Source organism: Salvelinus fontinalis, chromosome 31, assembly GCF_029448725.1.
Source record: "Salvelinus fontinalis isolate EN_2023a chromosome 31, ASM2944872v1, whole genome shotgun sequence".
Taxonomy (NCBI): domain Eukaryota; kingdom Metazoa; phylum Chordata; class Actinopteri; order Salmoniformes; family Salmonidae; genus Salvelinus; species Salvelinus fontinalis.
In genome coordinates, this window is record NC_074695.1 from 29,938,563 (window position 1) to 29,959,567 (window position 21,005).

Here is a 21,005-nt window from a genome sequence, read left to right on the forward strand (position 1 = left end):
CGTACGGACTAGGGAGAGGCAAAGGTCAAGAGCCATGCGTCCTCCGAAACACAACCAACCGCACTCTTGACACAACGCAGATCCAACATGGAAGCCAGGCGTACTAATGTGTCGGAGGAAACACCGTACACCTAGTGACCTGGTCAGCATGCACTGCGCCTCAGGAGTCGCTAGTGCACAATGAGACAAGGATATCCCTGCCGGCCAAACCCTCCCTAACCCGGACGACACTGGGCCAATTGTGCGTCACCCCATGAGCCTCCCGGTCGCGGCAGAGCCTGTGCTTGAACCCAGAATCTCTGGTGGCACAGCCTTAGACCACTGCGCCACCCGGGAGGCCATCATCTGCTCATTTATCACCCCAGTGTTAATCTGCTAAATTGTAATTATTTCGCTACTATGGCCTATTTATTGCCTACCTGCTCACGCCATTTGCACACACTGTATATATACTTTTTCTATTGTGTTGACTGTACACTTGTTTATTCCATGTGAAATTCTGTGTTTGTTTGCGTTGCACTGCTTTGCTTTATCTTGGCCAGGTCGCAGTAGTAAATGAGTACTTGTTCTCAACTAGCTAACCTGGTTAAAGATGAAATAAAAAAGATCACATTCATTTGTATACAGGCTAACCTCTGTATAGCCTACATGCAGTTGGTTCCTTTTCAGTCATGTCTTTGGTTACATTCGCGTGGATCAAACAAAAACACCATAATTACTTGACAAAAGTAATCCGCTCGAACGCGCCTATTGTATCATTCCATGCTTGACAATAACACATTTTGTGTATGACAAATTTGCCAACCCTTCCTCCCATGACCACTCCACCACCACTGTGCCTACATTAGTTTAGATTCTAATGTCAAAATATGTACACCAATATTTGGCTCAAAGTGAGCCAAAAATAAAGTACTTGTCCAATGTTTGTATGTAATATTTGTTGATGCTGCTGATTGTGATTTGCCTTTCATTTGAAATGTTTGAAACCCTTGTTTGTTTGTTACGCCATTAATTCCAACTGTAAAGTAGGCTACTACTTAGTAGTAAGTATATAGTCTACAATAGGTGAATAAGAAAACAATATTGCGAGGCTACTTAATGTGGCATGGATTTAGACCTGTCTGAACACGGTTCGCTAACCGGGATTCCTTGGGACATCCCTACCCTGAAAACTACCCCAGGGTTTCCCAAACTCAGACCTCGGGACCCCAAGGGGTGGACGTTTTATTTTATGCCCTAGTACTACACAGCTGCTTAAAATAATCAACTAATCATCAAGCTTTGATCAGCCGTGTAGTGTTAGAGCAAAAACCAAAACGTGCACCCCTTGAGGCCCCGAGGACAGAGTTTCAGAAACGCTGCAACCCTTACCCTAACCATCTTGAATGTGAACTTCAGTTGGGTAGAGATGTCCCAAGGATCCCGGATAGCAAGGACTGTCTGACTACATTATTTGGACACACCAACTGGAAACAAAGATTGCCGTCACCACAGTGCATCTTGTTTATTATCCATTATGTTCACTACACCCCCACATCAACGATATCTTTAGCGTCATTGGCACAGTACCTCTGACACTAGGCAGCAGTATTTCAAGAAAAATAGATACTTTCACAGTTATCATCTGAAACAGAGGATTAAGTATCACACCTCAATTAACCTGTGTTTTATATTCACAATTAAAATTTAAAAAATGCTCTCATACCTCAGAAATCAGCAAGTAATAGCATGCAAAATTATCTCCTTTTAAAAGCTTGCGATTTCAATCTTCATACCATTAATGTGCATTGAAAATAATTGTTTTACATAATATCTTTATAATTTAATATTCATTTACAGATGCCATTCCACAGGGAGGAAATTTTGCCAGCAAATGTCTCTCACACATGCATGTTGCATACACTTCATCAATCACCTACTTCAAGCTTCATGTTGCCAATGACCAGTAACAAAATAATAGTAACATATCAAATTGATTTTGTACCAATTAAAAACAGCTTTTCTATGGCCATACCAACATCTAACTCCATATCTCTACTGCAATACTGTCACCAGGGGGGGTTATTTTCTTTATAAAATGTAACACAGATCAAAATCTCTGTTGTATTATTTCTGTTCCTCGTAAGACTTTGCCCCCTTTTGATGTCTTCGTAACATTGAATTGCTGTACTCATTGATAATACAATCCGATTGTCTCATTCAAACTATAGCATTGATGCTAATGTGCACATGGTTTGTTGCTTATCATATAGTATCACCACGAGACAACTGTGCTTCTTCCAAAATATAGGAGGGACCAAACCTGACAGGGTAAACAGAATGTAACACAGTGTAATCTGGATTATGAATGTAAGAGGCTGCGTTTACACAGGCAGCCCAATTCTGAGATTCTAATTGGTCTTTTGACTAATCACCTCAACTTTTCACATCAGATATTTTTCAGATCTGATTATCAAAAGACCAATTAGTTAAACAAATATTAGAATTGGGCTGCCTGTGTACACACAGCCAGAGTGGCATACACTTGCAGCAATGGATAAGTGAACCACCAAAGCACAACCACTGCCCCCAGTACCCATAATGCCCTACAACTTTAGAGCTCATGACCAGCACTGTGGGGAGAAGGGAGGTCCTTGATGTCACAGTTCTGGATTAGATTGAAGTAAAAGACCACCAGTTCCTCATAGTTCTTCTTAGAAATCCTCTCATTAATACCATGGAACCTGAAAATGTAAAGGGAAAAGATAGAAATATCGTCTCAACTTAATGTCGTTTGGCCACTTTCTCATTTGTCGAATGCAGTATAGTGCATTGTTTAACACTCCTTGTTTTCACAGTGTGTATAGGGCTGACTTACATTTTATGGTTCAACTGTGTCACATGGCTAGATCATAAGACTGTGGAGTATTAGTCTCATGATCAACAAAAGAACAGGGCCTTGTGTTCAAACAATCTTATGACTACATTCAAAACCTTGCTTCCGGACAAACTAAACACCTTCTTCGCCCGCTTTAAGGACAACACAGTGTCAACGACGCGGCACACTACCAAGGACTGTGGGCTCTCCTTCTCCGTGGAAGACGTGAATAAGACATTTAAGCATGTTAATCCTCGCAAGGCTGCAGAGCAAGACGGCATCCCTAGCCGCATCCTCAGAAGATGCGCAGACCAGCTGGCTGGAGTGTTTACGGACATATTCAATCTCTCCCTATCCCAGTCTGCTGTCCCCACTTGCTTCAAGATGTCCACCATTGTTCCTGTATCCAAGAAAGTAAAAGGTAACTGAACTAAATGACTATTGCGCATCATGAAGTGCTTTGAGAGGCTAGTTAAGGATCATATCATCTCTACCTTACCTGACACCCTAAACAACCTTCAATTTGCTTAACGCCCCAATAGATCCACAGGCGATGCAACCGCCATCGCACTGCCCTATCCCATCTGGCGAAGAGCAATAGCTATGTAAGAATGCTGTTCATTGACTATAGCTCAGCATTCAACAAAATAGTACCCTCCAGGCTCATCATAAAGCTCAAGGCCCTGGGTCTGAAACCCGCCCTGTGAAACTGGGTTCTGAACTTCCTGACGGGCCACACCCCAGGTGGCGAAGGTAGGAAACAACACCTCTACTATGCTGATCCTCAACACAGGGGCCCCAACAAGGGTGCTTGCTAGGCCCCCTCCTGTACTCCCTGTTCACCCATGACTGCGTGGCCACGCACGTCTCCAACTCAATCATCAAGTTTGCAGACGAAACAACAGTAGTAGGCCTGATTACCAACAATGCCGAGACAGCCTACAGGGAGGGGAGGGCCCTGTGAGAGTGGCGCCAGGAAAATAACCTCTCACTCAACAAAACAAAAGGAGCTGATTGTGGACTTCAGGAAACAGCAGAGGGAGCACGCCCCTATCCACAGACGGGACCGCAGTGGGGAAGGTGGAAAGCTTCAAGTTCCTCGGTGTACACATCACTGACAAACTGAAATGGTCCACCCAAACAGACAGTGTGGTGAAGAAGGCGCAACAGGAGGCTGAAGAAATGTCTTGACCCCTAAAACTTTTACAGATGCACAATTGAGAGCATCCCGTCAGGCTATATCACCGCCTGGTACGGCAACTGCACCACCCACAACTGCAGGGCTCTCCAGATGGTGGTGCGGTCTGCCCAACACATCACAGAGGGCAAACTACCTGCAATCCAGGACACCTACAGCACCCGATGTCACAGGAAAGCCAAAAAGATCATCAAGGACATCAACCACCCGAGCCACAGCCGGTTCACCCCGCTATCATCCAGAAGGCGAGGTCAGTACAGGTGCATCAAAGCTGGGACCGAGAGACAAAAAAAAAACAGACTTAAATAGCCATTAGTCGGCTTCGACCCGGTTACGCAAACCCTGCACCTTAAAGGCTGCTGCCCTATATGCATAGACTTGGAATCACTGGCCACTTGAATAAATGGAACACTAGTCACTTTAATAATCTTTAAATACTGCTTTACTCATCTCATATGTATACACTGTATTCTATTCTACTGTATTTTAGTCAATGCCATTCCGACATTGCTCGATCTAATATTTATATATTTCTTAATTACATTATTTTACTTGTAGATGTATGTGTATTGTTGTGAATCGTTGTTAGATACTACTGCACTGTTAGATACCACTGCACTGTTGGAGCTAAATACATTTTGATTTGAACACAAGCATTTCGCTACACCCACAACAACATCTGCTAAATATGTGCATGTGACCAATAAAATGTGATTTGATTGGAGCTGGAGAGAGCTCTTCTATACAGAATATTTCCTTGTGGGTGTTATGGCTCACAGTACTTCTGTTACAGTGTGTGTCCTACCTCTGGGCGTCCCCTGGTCTGAACCATGTAGGAGCAAAGCGATAGATGTCCTTGGCCAGGTCAGTGTAGTGACGGCTGTCTGTGTTTCCGATGCAGATACCTGCACATTGGAATATGATAGTAGGTCTCGACATAAAAATGATAAAACATTGCCTGAACAACCCATTTCATAAGCAGAAAACATTTTCAACACCATGGTGGGCAAACCAAACTAATACCATTCCCTCTCCACGTACTCCCATTTCTTACCAGGGGCAACAGTAACTTGTGGGAACTGGTCCAGCACAGTCTTCTTGATGATCTGGAACCCAAAGGATGTTTCATCGTAGGAGCTGACAGGCAGCGGGTCAAAGCCATCCACTAGCTCCATCTTCACCCTCTCATCTCCCACTGTGGACTGGATCAACTCCAAAACCTGACGGGAGGACAAATACACTATCATTGTGAAAACTGAACAGTTTCCTTCAACTGTACTTCAAAGTTGCGAGCATGACTAAATTAAATAAATGTTCAATGTTCTACTTTTGTGAGAGGGCCATATGATTCTAGCTAATATAATAGATAAGTAACATGAGTTTTTAATATAGCATGTGGTTGAACCATATAGATAGCAGTAGATTTGCAATGTCACAGCACCATTCATTAGACCAGGGATCACCAAATAGATTCAGCCGCGGGACAATTTTCCTTGAGCAGATGGTCAAGAACATAATTACAAATTATTTGTAGACTGCAAATTGCCCGCAAACAGATATTTTTGACTAAAACAATAATTTAAAATATTTTGTCCTCAGAAAACTTGGGGTGCCAAATAAAAATCACCCATTGGCCAATTTGGTCTGTGGGCCACCAGTTGAGGAACCTGGCTTTAGACAGAGCTTGCAGTAAATACTAATCCCCACCTCTTGTAGTGACTGTGCGGAATGTATCCGCAGATTCACATAGGCCTCAGCTTGGGAAGGAAGAATGTTAACCTGTGAAAAAAGAAAACATATGTATGTAATTAAAAGGACTCCCCCAGAGGAAGTTGCAGCCACTATTTCAACGTAATTTCCTGTCCTAGAGATGTAATACACATTTAGGTTCCACAACTAAAGTATGACAAAGGCTACTTATACATATTCACGAATTGGGTGTGGGAATTTCCACTTGGAGTTGATAAACATCAACTAATAGGGCACCGACCGCAGTATAGTTAGCATGCTAACCTTATCTAGCTAGCTAATGTTATCCGTTGTTTCGGTTTATTTTTTTATTTAGGGAAAACTTTGCCGCAGATGGAAACCACTGGACGCGAATCCACCATAGATATAGAAAAGAATAAGATGAAGCTCCGGAAATACGGATAACTATTGAAAGATAGCTGATATGCATTATTCTATATTTGGAATGGAAACGATGCAACCTTTGGTAGGCTGCTGACAGGCTTTGGCACAGAAAAGCCAAGTCAGTCAGTGTTCAGGGTTCTCACAGGGGAAGTGAAATGATAGGCTACAATGACTTTGCTCATGATCATGCATGCCGAAAATGACATGTAACTATAAGTTCCTTTGCATGTGGCTTCTCATTATCTGGATAGACACTTGTGGTTTCTGGCCATTGTCTTTCAGCTCCGAAAAGTGGATTTTTACTAGTGCGGGCATTTAACAGACAGCTTTATGCACAATATATCATTTATCATGACTAGATATTGTACCTTAACTCCTGAGTTGAACATAGTGATTGCAGTTGTCGTTCTCACAAAAGCATTTGTATCAGGTCTTCTTTCCATTACTCTGCAAATAAAAGCTGTTAAATTAGGTTTAATAACTAAATCAACACCATAAATTCCCACAAGATGAGGTATCTTTATTTTATAAGAGTCCCCTCTTACCTTTGTAATTCAAATAATCAAAGATGGAACAAGCCAGTGAAATTCAGAGTGGAAAATTACCTTCCAAGGAGTGGGGAGAACAGCCACATATTCGACATGACAAATTTGAGTGGGAGCCTAAACTGTGAGAAAGAAAGTGATAAAAAGTTTTTTACTGACAAATAGATGTTGTAATTTGATGGAACTTTCCCTTTAACACTCTATAGCACTCATAGGATGTCTGAGGCTAGAAACACAGCATTACCTTGTGAGCCAGGTGTTCAAAGGTCCCACGTTCAGGGCCTTCACCAAACAACCTGGGCATTGGGTTCTCCTCCAATCTGACGAAACAGATCACGTGTGCTTAGACTTAGAGAATTTGGGTTTAGGTTCACAAAGGTTCCTCCCTTTAATGAGTTTCCTAATATTATTACCTGAAAAGGTCCTAAGAGGGAACTTGGACCTTGTAAAATGAATCAAACATTAGGAACACCTTCCTAATATTAAGTTGCAACCCCCCCTTTGCCTTCAGAAGAGCCTCAATTCATTGTCTCTACAATGTGTTGAAAGCGTTCCATAGGGATGCTGGACCATGTTGACTCCAATGCTTCCCACAGTTGTGTGAAGTTGGCTGGATGTCCTTTGGGTGGTGGACCATTCTTGATACAGTCGGGAAATTGTTGAGCGTGAAAAACCCAACAGTTCTTGACACAAACTGGTGCACCTGGCACCTACTACCATAACACGTTCAAAAGGGACTTAAATATTTCTTTAACCTGACATCAATAAGGGATAAAAGCTATAACCTGGATTTGCCTGGTCCATCTGTCATGGAAAGAGCAGTTCTTAAATGTTTTGTATACTCAGTGTATGTTCATGGCTGACCATGCAAGGGAAATTGAATTCCCTTTGATTGCACAGTACCTGTAGTTGTTAAGCAATGGCTACACACAGTAGATCCATCTAGCCTTTGATTAGTAATGAAAAAAAAGGATATATATATATATACTGCTCAAAAAAATAAAGGGAACACTTAAACAACACAATGTAACTCCAAGTCAATCACACTTCTGTGAAATCAAACTGTCCACTTAGGAAGCAACACTGATTGACAATAAATTTCACATGCTGTTGTGCAAATGGAATAGACAAAAGGTGGAAATTATAGGCAATTAGCAAGACACCCCCCAAAACAGGAGTGATTCTGCAGGTGGTGACCACAGACCACTTCTCAGTTCCTATGCTTCCTGGCTGATGTTTTGGTCACTTTTGAATGCTGGCGGTGCTCTCACTCTAGTGGTAGCATGAGACGGAGTCTACAACCCACACAAGTGGCTCAGGTAGTGCAGTTCATCCAGGATGGCACATCAATGCGAACTGTGGCAAAAAGGTTTGCTGTGTCTGTCAGCGTAGTGTCCAGAGCATGCAGGCTCTACCAGGAGACAGGCCAGTACATCAGGAGACGTGGAGGAGGCCGTAGGAGGGCAACAACCCAGCAGCAGGACCGCTACCTCCGCCTTAGTGCAAGGAGGTGCACTGCCAGAGCCCTGCAAAATGACCTCCAGCAGGCCACAAATGTGCATGTGTCAGCATATGGTCTCACAAGGGGTCTGAGGATCTCATCTCGGTACCTAATGGCAGTCAGGCTACCTCTGGCGAGCACATGGAGGGCTGTGAGGCCCCACAAAGAAATGCCACCCCACACCTTGACTGACCCATCGCCAAACCGGTCATGCTGGAGGATGTTGCAGGCAGCAGAACGTTCTCCACGGCGTCTCCAGACTCTGTCACGTCTGTCACATGTGCTCAGTGTGAACCTGCTTTCATCTGTGAAGAGCACAGGGCGCCAGTGGCGAATTTGCCAATCTTGGTGTTCTCTGGCAAATGCCAAACGTCCTGCACGGTGTTGGGCTGTAAGCACAACCCCCAACTGTGGACGTCAGGCCCTCATACCACCCTCATGGAGTCTGTTTCTGACCGTTTGAGCAGACACATGCACATTTGTGGCCTGCTGGAAGTCATTTTGCAGGGCTCTGGCAGTGCACCTCCTTGCACTAAGGCGGAGGTAGCGGTCCTGCTGCTGGGTTGTTGCCCTCCTACGGCCTCCTCCACGTCTCCTGATGTACTGGCCTGTCTCCTGGTAGCGCCTGCATGCTCTGGACACTACGCTGACAGACACAGCAAACCTTTTTGCCACAGTTCGCATTGATGTGCCATCCTGGATGAACTGCACTACCTGAGCCACTTGTGTGGGTTGTAGACTCCGTCTCATGCTACCACTAGAGTGAGAGCACCGCCAGCATTCAAAAGTGACCAAAACATCAGCCAGGAAGCATAGGAACTGAGAAGTGGTCTGTGGTCACCACCTGCAGAATCACTCCTGTTTTGGGGGGTGTCTTGCTATTTGCCTATAATTTCCACCTTTTGTCTATTCCATTTGCACAACAGCATGTGAAATTTATTGTCAATCAGTGTTGCTTCCTAAGTGGACAGTTTGATTTCACAGAAGTGTGATTGACTTGGAGTTACATTGTGTTGTTTAAGTGTTCCCTTTATTTTTTTGAGCAGTGTATAAATAAATAAATAAATACATTCGATACAGTTACAGTGGGTCAAAAAAGTATTTAGTCAAAAATCTTAGAAAATCTTTGGAGGGAGTTGAAAGTCCGTGTTACCCAGCAACAGCCCCAAAACATCACGGCTCTAGAGGAGATCTGCTTGGAGGAATGGGCCAAAATACCAGCAACAGTGTGTGAAAACCTTCTGAAGACTTACAGAAAACCTTTGACCTCTGTCATATACCCTTTGTTGGCAATGACAAAGTATTGAGAAACTTTTGTTATTGACCAAATACTTATTTTCCACCCTAATTTGCAAATAAATTCATTAAAAATCCTACAATGTGATTTTCTGGATTTTTTTCCCTCATTTTGTCTGTCATAGTTGAAGTGTACCTATGATGAAATGTACAGGCCTCTCATCTTTTTAAGTGGGAGAACTTGCACAATTGGTGGCTGACTAAATACTTTTTTCCCCACTGTATATATCATCATATTATAAAATCGATACTTTGACTCTAAGTAACAATTTGTAAAAAATTATATAAAAAAAAAAATCTAGGTAGCGCGAGTGTCCTGTAGTTTTTACCAAAACGGTGGTATTTTTCATTCTATAGCTTGTTCATCTTCTTTTGAATAGCAAGCCAACCTCAGCACCTAAGTATTGTGATAATGTATCTGGAGGTCCCTGACAATTCCCAGCCTTACCTGTGAAGATTCACTAATCCCCTCTTACCTTTTGACTGCTCCTGCCAGGATGCCTATGCTGCTCTCACTGGGAGGCATGGAGGAGTGACCCGGGGCCTTGGAAACACTCAGCTTCACCGTTGCTAGCCCCTTCTCACTGATCCCAATCCTGACATATACACACACAGGCAAATCAAAATCTAATATTATTTGTCACGTGCTGACCTAAGACAGGGACATTTTACTAGGATTAAATGTCAGGAATTGTGAGAAAAGGAGTTTAAATGTGTTTGGCTAAGGTGTATGTAAACTTCCGACTTCAACTGTACAAGCGTTTGAAAAAGGAACACAAAGTAACAATAACGAGGCTATATACAGGGGGTACCGGTACCGAGTCAATGTGTAGGGGCACAAGTTAGTCAAGGCAATTTGTACATGTAGGTAGGGGTAAAGTGACTTTGCATAGATAATAAACAGCAAGTAGCAGCAGTGTAAAAATAAAGGGAGGGGGGGAAAATCAATGCAAACAGTCTGGGTGGCCATTTGATTAATCGTTCAGCAGTCCTATGGCTTGGGGGTAGAAGCTGTTGAGGAGCCTTTTGGACCCAGACTTGGCGCTCCAATACCGCTTGCCGTGCAGTAGCAGAGAGAACAGTCTATGACTTGGATGACTGGAGTCTGAGAATTTGTGGGGCCTTCCTCTATAGGTCCTGGATGACAGGAAGCTTGGCCCCAATGATGGAATGGGCCGTACGCACTACATTCTGTAGCACCTTGCGGTCAGATGCCGAGCAGTTGTCATACCAGGCGTTAATGCAACTGGTCAGGATGCTCTCGATGGTGTAGCTGTAGAACCTTTTAAGAATCTGAGGACCTATGCCAAATCTTTTCAGAGTCCTGAAGGGGAAAAGTCATTGTTGTGCCCTCTTCATGAGTGTCTTGGTGTGTTTGGACCATGATAGCTTGTTGTTGATGTGGACACCAAGGAACTTGAAACTCACGACCCGCTCCACTACAGCCCTGTCGATGAGAATGGGGGAGTGTTCGGCCCTCCTTTTCCTATAGTCCACAATCAGCTCCTTTTTCTTGCTCACGTTGAGGGAGAGGTTGTTGTCCTGGCACCACACTACCAGGTCTCTGACCTCCCTATAGGCTGTCTCATCATTGTCGGTAACCAGGCCTACCACTGTTGTGTCGTCAGCAAACTTAATGAGGTATTGGAGTCATACTTGGCCACACAGTTGTGGGTGAACGGGGAGTACAGGAGTGGACTAAGCATGCACACATGAGGGGCCCCCGTGTTGAGTATCAGCGTGGCAGATGTGCTGTTGCCTGCCCTTACCACCTGGGGGCGGCCCATCAGGAAGTCCAGGATCCAGTTGCAGAGGGAGGTTTTTAATCCCAGGGTCCTTAGCTTAGTGATGAGCTTAGTGGCCACTATGGTGTTGAACGCTGAGCTGTAGTCAATGAACAGCATTCTCACATAGGTTTTCCTTTTGTCCAGGTGGGAAAGGGCAGTGTGGAGTGTGACAGATTGCGTCATTTGTGGATCTGTTCAGGCGGTATGCGAATTGGAGTGGTCTAAGGTTTCCAGGATGATGGTGTTGATGTCAGCCATGACATGGGGCGGCAGGTAGCCTAGTGGTTAGAAAGTTGGGCCAGTAACCGAAAGGTTGCTGGATCGAATCCCTGAGCTGACAAGGTAAAAATCTGTTGTTCAGCGCCTGCACAAGGCAGTTAACCCACTGTTGCCTGGTAGACCATCATTGTAAATAAGAATTTGTTCTTAACTGACTTGCCTAGTTAAATAAAAAGGTTAAAAATAAAAATAATTTAAAAGGCCAGCATTTCAAAGCACTTCATGACTGCCCGACGTGAGTAATTTAGGCAGGTAACCTTTGCTTTCTTGGGCACAGGGACTATGGTGGTCTGCTTGAAACATGTAGGTATTACAGACTTGATCAGGGAGAGGTTGAAAATGTCAGTGAAGACACTTGCCAGTTGGCCCGCACATGCCCGGAGTGCACGTCCTGGTAATCCATCGGGCCCCGCGGCCTTGTGAATGTTGACCTGTTTAAAGGTCTTGCTCACATCAGCTACGGAGAGCGTGATCACACAGTCGTCCGGAACAGCTGGTGCTCTCATGCTGGCCTCGAAGCAAGCATAAAAGGCATTAAGCCCGTCTGGTAGGCTGGCGTCACTGGGCAGCTCGCGGCTGGTTTTCCCTTTGTAGTCTAATAGTTTGCAAGCCTGGCCCCATCAGTAGAGCGTCAGAGCCGGTGTAGTAGGATTCAGTCTTAGTTCTGTATTGACGCTTTGCCTATTTAATGGTTCATCTGAGGGCATAGAGGGATTTCTTATAAGCGTCCGGATTAGTGTCCCGCTCCTTGAAAGCGGCAGCTCTAGATGTTGCCTGTAATCCATGGCTTCTGGTTGGAATATGTATGTATGGTCACTGTATGGACGATGTCGTCGATGCACGCAAGCCTGTGACTGAGGTGGTATACTCCTCAATGTCATTGGGTGAATCTCAGAACATATTCCAGTCTATCCTAGCAAAACAGTCCTGTAGTGTAGCAGTCGCATCATCTGACCACTTCAGTATTGAGTGAGTCATTGCTTGAATTTTTGCTTGTAAGCAGGAATCAGGAAGATAGAATTATGGTCAGATTTGCCAAATGGAGGGTGAGGGAGAGCTTTGTATGCATCTCTGTGTGTGGAGTAAAGGCGGTCTAGAATTTTTTTACCCCTCTGGTTGCACATGTAATATGCTGGTAGAAATTAGGTGAAACAGATTTAAGTTTGCCTGCATTAAAGTTCCATGGCCACTAGGAGAGCCGTTTCTGGATGAGCATTTTGTTTGCTTGTGGCTTTATACAGCTCGTTGAGTGCAGTCTTAGTGCCAGCATCGGTTTGTGGTAAATAGACGGCTACAAAAAATATAGATGAAAACTCTTGGTAGATAGTGTGGTCTGCAGCTTATCATGAGGTACTCTACCTCAGGTGAGCAATACCTCAAGACTTCTTTAATATTAGACATCGCGCATGAGCTGTTTTTGACAAATAGACAAACACCACCACCCCTCGTCTTACCAGAGATAGCTGTTCTGTCCTGCCGATGAACGGAAAATCCAGCCAACTGTATATTATCCGTGTCGTCGTTCAGCCACGACTCGGTGAAACATAAGATATTACCGTTTTAAATGTCCCGTTGGTAGGATAGTCTCAAACGGAGCTCATCCAGTTTATTCTCCAGTGATTGCACTTGGCAGGCATATACACTTTTAATATATTGTGATAGCAATCTATGACGTAAACCATATTTAAGTTGTGTTTTAATATCATATTGTACAACAGCTGATGAAACTAACACTGTAAAAGTGAGAAACTTTGATCAGTAACCAGGTTTCCATCCAACCACTTCATGCAGATGAACTACGTGACGCATGGGGAAAAAATCATGACCTGGTTGATGGAAACAGCTGGTACAATTTAATAAATGTGGACAGACAATTTAATCGTTTGACATAGCGGGATCTTTTTGTGTGCGTAAAATTAATTACACGAGAAATTACGCAAATATCGATAATAAGCATCATATCGAAGTAAACTTGGAGTCACGAGACGATATGTTATGTGTTCCTTCCACTACGACTCAGGAAAGCATGCAGTTTATTAGGCTACAGATGAAAGAAGTTATGATGAACTTCACAGGGTGGTGAAAGTGCAGTGATGATCTTGATGCTCCTTTCCAAGAAATATTGAGGATCTTATTCTAGTGACATGATGATCAATGCTTGGCTTCCATTTGACAAATAAAAATGATCTTGCTCTCATCCATAATAATCTCATCATGTAGGTAGCGTACCAGCAATCTATCTGCAAGCCGTTGGCTAGAGTGGTCACATTTGCTATATAAACGCAACAGTTTTGGTGACAAAACTATCAGTAGAGTTGAAAATGCGATTTAACTTTTTTTGTTTTTATTCGGGAATTTAACCGCAAAAGTTATGTTATCACACATAGCCTTCTATACACAATAAGTCCGGTTGATGGAAACTTCTCTGGTGGGAAAATGTGTATATTGTTGTACGCACATTTTTCAATAGTCGCATGAAAATCTGTCGCCAATTGGATGGAAACCAAGCTAATGTAATTTTCTGATAGTTTCTGGTTGAAAATACAATTTACTACGCAGGACCTTGTAATCAGCAGTTTCTGCAAGGGTGGAGTTTTGGCTTGCCTGTTGACATCACCAGGCAGTATAAGTTAATAGACCAATAAAGAGATTTCCAAACCTCTCTGCCAATAACAGATAGTTTTTTCAGCTTACATATCCCTCCCATTAGGCCCTTCCAATTACACCCCTCACTCAGACCACTCCCACAGTCCTAACTAAATTCTGTCTAAGAAATTATTTTTTACAAAAAATCTATTTGGATTTTTGACAATTTTAAATGGAAAACTATTATAATGGTACTTAATTGTTAACCAGAAATGAGTTCATACTGAGATAAAAATGGCTACATTGGGCCTGTGGTTAGTCACTTACAAAGTCACTAAATATGAGAAAAGAGTGAATGAATGCTTACAGAGCAGCAGGCCCCTGCAGACCACTGATGACTCCATCCAGCACAGCCAGACCCTCATCCAGTACAAACGCCAGCTGTACCCCTTTCTTCTTCAGCACCCTCACTATGTTCATTGCCCCCTGGAAGCCACTCACCTACAGTAGACAGACAAAATCCTTTTTTTGATTTCTGTCCCTTTTTAGTTAGTGAAATACAGTTGAAGTCGGAAGTTCACATACACCTTAACCTAATACATTTAAACTCAGTTTTCACAATTCCTGACATTTAATCCTAGTAAATATTCCCTGACTTAGGTCAGTTAGGATCACCACTTTATTTTAAGAATGTGAAATGTCAGAATAAAGCAGAGAGAATGATTATTTCAGCTTTTATTTATTTCATCACATTCCCAGTGGGTCAGAAGTTTACATACACTCAGTATTTGGTAGCACTGCCTGTAAATTGTTTAACTTGGGTAAAACGTTTTGGGTAGCCTTCCACAAGCTTCCCACAATAAGTTGGGTGAATTTTGGCCCATTCCTCCTGACAGAGCCGGTGAAACGGAGTCAGGTGTGTTGGCCTCCTTGCTCACACGCGCTTTTTCAGTTCTGCCCACAAATTTTGTATGGAATTGAGGTCAGGGCTTTGTGATGGCCACTCCAATACCTTGACATTGTTGTCCTTAAGCCATTTTGCCACAACTTTGGAAGTATGCTTGGGGTCATTGTCCATTTGGAAGACCCACTTGCGACCAAGCTTTAACTTCCTGGCTGATGTCTTGAGATGTTGCTTCAATATATCTACATAATTTTCCTCCCTCATGATGCCATCTATTTTATGAAGTGCACCAGTCCCTCCTGCAGCAAAGCACCCCCACAACATGATGCTGCCACCCCGTGCTTCACGGTTGGGATGGTGTTCTTCGGCTTGCAAGCATCCCCATTTTTCCTCCAAGCATAATAATGGTCATTATGGCCAAACAGTTATATTTTTGTTTCATCAGACCAGATGGCATTTCTCCAAAAAGTACGATCTTTGTCCCCATGTGCAGTTGCAAACCGTAGTCTGGCTTTTTTATGGCGGTTTTGGAGCAGTGGCTTCTTCCTTGCTGAGCGGCCTTTCAGGTTGTGTCGATATAGTACTCGTTTTACTGTGGATACAGATACTTTTGTAATCGTTTCCTCCAGCATCTTCACTTCAAGGTCCTTTGCTGTTGTTCTGGGATTGATTTGCACTTTTCGCACCAAAGTACGTTCATCTCAAGTAGACAGAACGCGTCTCCTTCCTGAGCGGTATGACGGCTGCGTGGTCCCATGGTGTTTATACTTGCGTACTATTGTGTGTACAGATGAACGTGGTACCTTCAGGCGTTTGGAAAGTGCTCCCAAGGATGAACCAGACTTTTTTCTGAGGTCTTGGCTGATTTCTTTTGATTTCCCCATGATGTCAAGCAAAGAGGCACTGAGTTTGAAGGTAGGCCTTGAAATACATCCACAGGTACACCTCCAATTGACTCAAATAATGTAAATTAGCCTATCAGAAGCTTTTAAAGCCATGACATCATTTTCTGGAATTTTCCAAGCTGTTTAAAAGGCACAGTCAACTTAGTGTATGTAAACTTCTGACCCACTGGAATTGTGAAACAGTGAAATAAGTGAAATAATCTGTCTGCAAACAATTGTTGGAAAAATGACTTGTGTCATGCACAAAGTAGATGTCCTAACCGACTTGCCAAAACTATAGTTTGTTAACAAGACATTTGTGGAGGGGTTGAAAAACGAGTTTTAATGACAACCTAAATGTACGTAAACTTCCGACTTCAACTGTAAATACCTCTACCAACTTCACAAACCTCCTCATCATGACCCAGACCAATGAAGAATCCCCTTCGCGGTGAATAACCTCTTATCAACAGGTACTCCAGCGCCTGGAGAATTCCCTACAGTGAAAAATTTGTCTGGTTAAATTCTCACAATGTGAAATCGTATTATTGGGTGAGAAAAACAGCAACCGCATTGTTGATTACGCAATGCTCTTGGGCCTCTAGCTCAAAGATAAAACATATCATAGATTTGGTCCTTGTTCTTGGAACACCCAGGTTCCATAAACATCTACCCACTGTCAACCCTCACGGCCTCACCATAACAGACTGCTTGTTATCGATGGTCCCTCTCCCGTAGATGAATCCACCTATCTCCTGTGCAGAGAATGGTGGGGCCTCCCATCCGTCTCTCTCCTCAGCAGGCACCACATCTATGTGGGCCAGCAGCATGTAGGGGACGAGGGCCAGGTCAGAGCCTGGCACCCAGAACAGGTGGCTGTAGTTGGCCACAACCTCATGCTGGACCAGGTGGGAAGAAAACACTGTAGGGAAAGCTGGCAGAGGGGGGGAAAAAATCTGTTAAATGTTAGGAAATGCAGGATACCACCCTTACGAGAAAAAAAAATGCACTCAGAGTGCAGTATAACTGCAGTATTCTGCAAATACTGCATCCAAAATACCACAGTCGACTGCAGTTACTGCACATTTACTGCAGTTTCAAATCTGAAATCTTTTTGTGAGGGCATTTCTAATAAGCTTTTAAAATAGTGGATTTGAAGTAAACGCAGATGCATTTCTGCTTGAGTATCAGAAAGCAGTGTCGAAATGCTAATTGCTAACTTTATATGCTCAAAGCCAAAAGGACAGCAGATGGCGATATTGAGTCGTTTCATCTTATGGTCTACAGGGAATGCATGCAGCAGGCTATACACTAGTGTCCCCCGTGAACAGTTTTTGTTGTTGTACATTCTCCATTCAGGCTGCAAAGACATCAATTTCCTCATGAACTCAATTTAAAAGCGAGAAGGCAGCATTTATTTGGAAAGTATGCATACTGTCTTGATGAAACAACATTTTTCACCCCCATGGTAGTGGCTAATGCTACTTCCTGATGTTTAGCCAGGGTCATGTCTAGATGGGACAGCTTGTCAAAATTGAGGTCAAAAGTTATTATTTTTACATTTTAGCTAACCGTACTCTTTTCCTAACCTTAACCGAATTATCCTAACCTGGGGGGTTATGAAGGAACCAATGGGATGCTCAAGGTGGGGCATTCCTGCAGGGAACCCTTAAAATATTATCGTGCAGTTGCATACATGGATTTATCGGGCTTCACTAAGGGGCTGTAACATTAACGTTGTAACAAAGTTGACATTTGGGTATAGCAGCCATTGTTTGTCACGACCCCCAACACCCTACCATAATACTTCACCTAACAGTATATGGCCAGTGGGCATTTTTAGCACTTCACTGAGCTGGCAAGCCTCCAGCTCACATAGAAGCAGTAATAGTTAGTTCAGAGTATTTCTGAGTCAACTCTTTAGATGACATGCATCCTATTATGCCTGATTTAAACCAACCACTGCATTCCACAGTAAGAACCTCATACCAACAGTCAAGCGTGGTGGTGGTGTGATGGTTTGGGGATGCTTTGGTGCCTCAGGAGATATAGGCCTATGGGCTAGGCAACAATGATTTGAAAGTCGCAAAATAAAGCAAATGCTGTTTCTTGCCTTAAGCTGGGAATCACTCACAAGTAATAGGCTAATATTGTCACCCATCAAACTATTCTTGATTTAATCTTATCGTTGCATATACTAAATATGTGAAATTTGTTTTGATTTAGGTGCATGATAATGGTCAGTTCTCTCTCGAAACAGCAGCAGCAGAAGAAATACTTGTCATCTATGCACTTAAATAGCAAATAGAGGACGCTTTTCCCGTGATTCATTATCATGCCAGCCAGGTATGCTATACTCCTGTTGTAAGGAGAAACAATGTGCTTAACATTAGGATAATGTATAAATATATATATAGTAGGCCTAGCCTATAGAACGCTGGATGGGAACCTCTTCTTTTAACCTCTTCGTTCTCTCACGCAACAGCATAGCCTATAGAAATGTTGCGCAACATGAGCTCTCATGAAATGTTTGATTTGATGTTCGAATACATTTGCATTGATGTCAGAGTGATTAGAGGGACAATAGAGTGCTGAGTACCAGGCAGTTAACAAGCCTGGTAGGCTACTAATGACCATCAGCAGCATCAGAGCTTTTTAATTTATTTTAAATTTAACCTTTATTTAACTAGGCAAGTCAGTTAAGAATACATTCTTATTTACAATGACGGCCTACCCCGGCCAAACCGGACGACACTGGCCCAATTGTGCACCGCCCTATGGGACTCCCAAACCCGGCCGGTTGTGATATAGCCTGGATTCGAACTAGGGTCTGTAATGACGCTTCTTGCACTGAGATGCAGTGCCTTAGACCGCTGTGCCACTCGAGAAGCTAATTACTGTGACTATGCGGTCACGTGGAATTAGACTGCCTTCATGACTGGTCCCCGCCGGTGTGACGGTAATATGGTCACCGTAACAGCCCTAGTCCACATACACATATCTGTCATGCTGCTGCTCCAGTTACAACTGTTCTGCCTGCGGCTACCTTGTCCCAGACCTGCTGTTTTGGACCCGCTCTCACCCTCCCTCTACCACACATGCTGTCTCAACCTCTTAATGCTCAGCTATGAAAAGCCAACTGACATTTACTCCTGAGGTGTTGACTTATTGCACCCTCTACAACTGTGATTATTATTTGACCCTGCTGGTCATCTATGAATGTTTGAACATCTTGAAGAACAATCTGGCCTTAATGACCATGTACTCTCAATCTCCACCCAGCACAGCCAGAAGAGGACTGGCCACCTCTCAAAGCCTGGTTCCTCTCTAGGTTTCTTGAGTTCCTGCCTTTCTAAGGAGTTTTTTCTAGCCACCATGCTTCTACATCTGCATTGCTGTCTATTTTAGGCTGGGTTTCTCTATAAGCACTTTGTGACATCTGCTTATGTAACAATGGCTTCATAAATACATTTGATTGTTTTATAATGTTAGCTAAATGTAGTAATAAATAAATAGGCTACATTTCTTTAAATGGACAATTCTGTGAACTGTCTTGTGAAAGTTTTAAATTGACACAATACCCATTAGTAAAGGTATCAGCTAGAGATGACATGCAGGAACTTGCAGAGATTTGTAGTTTTGACATGATGTCTAAATTGATGCCAATTAGCATTTTTGAACCTGAGAGTAAATAGAGCCACATATATTGATATAAGAGAGAGAGATGTACATGGTTATCAAAACCTCAAGCCAAGGTAAGCCTACACAAAACACAGCCCTTATTTTAAGTGTTTCTAAAATCCCTTATGGGAAAATGGGGTAAAAATGATTGGAACCATTTCCCTGTTTGACTACTAGGTTTTATGAGTATTATGACACCTCCACTGTGGGATTCTACTCAGAGATGTGGTGAGGCTACACCTCAAATTACATACTAGTCATGAAAAACATGCAGTTACTTGCTGTATATAACGGATAGAGCTAAAATGTGCGCAATTGTTTTGCATGGAGTAAACATACATTTGTAGTTCTGACTATGTTCTTCAAGAGGAGATGACATTCCAAATAGTTAACATGTATTTAATATTTCCTTAAACGGCACGCAGTTGTCAATGCTTTCTGCGGAGCTGGGGGACTACATGCACCCCAGCAGGTAAATCGAATCCTCTCTTATTGTGACGTTTTATTGAAAACAACCAGCGCCATGCATTCCTTTTGGACGGTAAAATGAAACGAATCCTTATCGCCATTTTCCGGCCTTGTGCTCAGTGGGCTAATGGGCCTTGTGTTCAGTGGGCTAGTGTACTCAGTGAAAACATGTTTCCTACAGTAACCGGTTATAATATAACCGCGTATGCAGCATGTACCTGCTCCTAAACCAAGTATAACAGCAGGTATCCGGTAGCTTACCTTTCCTCAGGAGGCCGTCGAACTCGCGCAATGCGGTGGTGTTGAGCTGTGTCTCCGTGGTTGACACGGTGGGAATCCGGATTGCGTCTGTGTACAAAAAAGCAGGCGGCGTTGAGCAAATTTAGTGAGCACATTATAGCGATTATTCATTCACACAGCATAAATTGACAAATCTGCTCAGTTTGATGATCGAGTCCGGATCTCACCTCTGAAATTCGCTAGAAGCTCCTCTCTCTGGTGCTGGTTTATGTCAGACGCAATATTGTTCGTCTTCTCCCAGTGTGCAAGTTGAAGTCCTGCATTCACATCAAACGTTAGTGTCCTTACAGTGGCTGCAACGAAAAAGGCTAATATAACTAATAACAAGCTAAACGACACAATTTTCACAAACTTGAGAATGTTCAATTTTGCACTGCGTTCGGTCATTTTTTAATTCGACAGTGCACAGCGTGTTGTTGTGAAGAGTGCAAGCTGCTCGTGACGTGTTCTGCTAATTTCATCTATGAATGATCGTTTGAGCGCCACCTTTTGGGCTGGAAATAGGTCACCAGATAATAATTTACCTTATGCACTTCCTATCAAATTGCCATGTAGCACTTATTTTATTAGACAGAACATGTCAAAT

The 21,005-nt window shown here is 43.1% G+C and overlaps 1 protein-coding gene across 2 annotated transcripts; it reads right to left on the reverse strand.

Annotated features, from left to right (window-relative positions):
• Nucleotides 1-1,489: 1,489 nt before the first annotated feature.
• On the reverse strand, nt 1,490-20,886 carry LOC129830015 (N-fatty-acyl-amino acid synthase/hydrolase PM20D1.2-like). 2 transcript variants are annotated; one of them, XR_008755484.1, is made up of 14 exons: nt 20,587-20,886; nt 20,381-20,467; nt 16,669-16,904; nt 16,381-16,467; nt 14,550-14,683; nt 10,007-10,126; nt 6,978-7,053; nt 6,794-6,855; nt 6,557-6,635; nt 5,763-5,834; nt 5,110-5,275; nt 4,861-4,960; nt 4,192-4,326; nt 2,635-2,723 (listed from the first exon to the last, which is right to left on the reverse strand). XR_008755484.1 is itself a non-coding variant. In XM_055892153.1 (13 exons), exons 1-13 carry the CDS (start codon nt 20,804-20,806, stop codon nt 2,594-2,596), a joined length of 1,569 nt encoding a protein of 522 aa, XP_055748128.1. In that variant the 5' UTR covers nt 20,807-20,886; the 3' UTR covers nt 1,490-2,593. The 2 variants fall into 2 exon arrangements, 1 of the variants encoding a protein (XP_055748128.1); XM_055892153.1 differs by lacking the exon at nt 4,192-4,326 and having other exon boundaries at nt 1,490-2,723.
• Between the last annotated feature and the right edge of the window lie 119 nt (nt 20,887-21,005).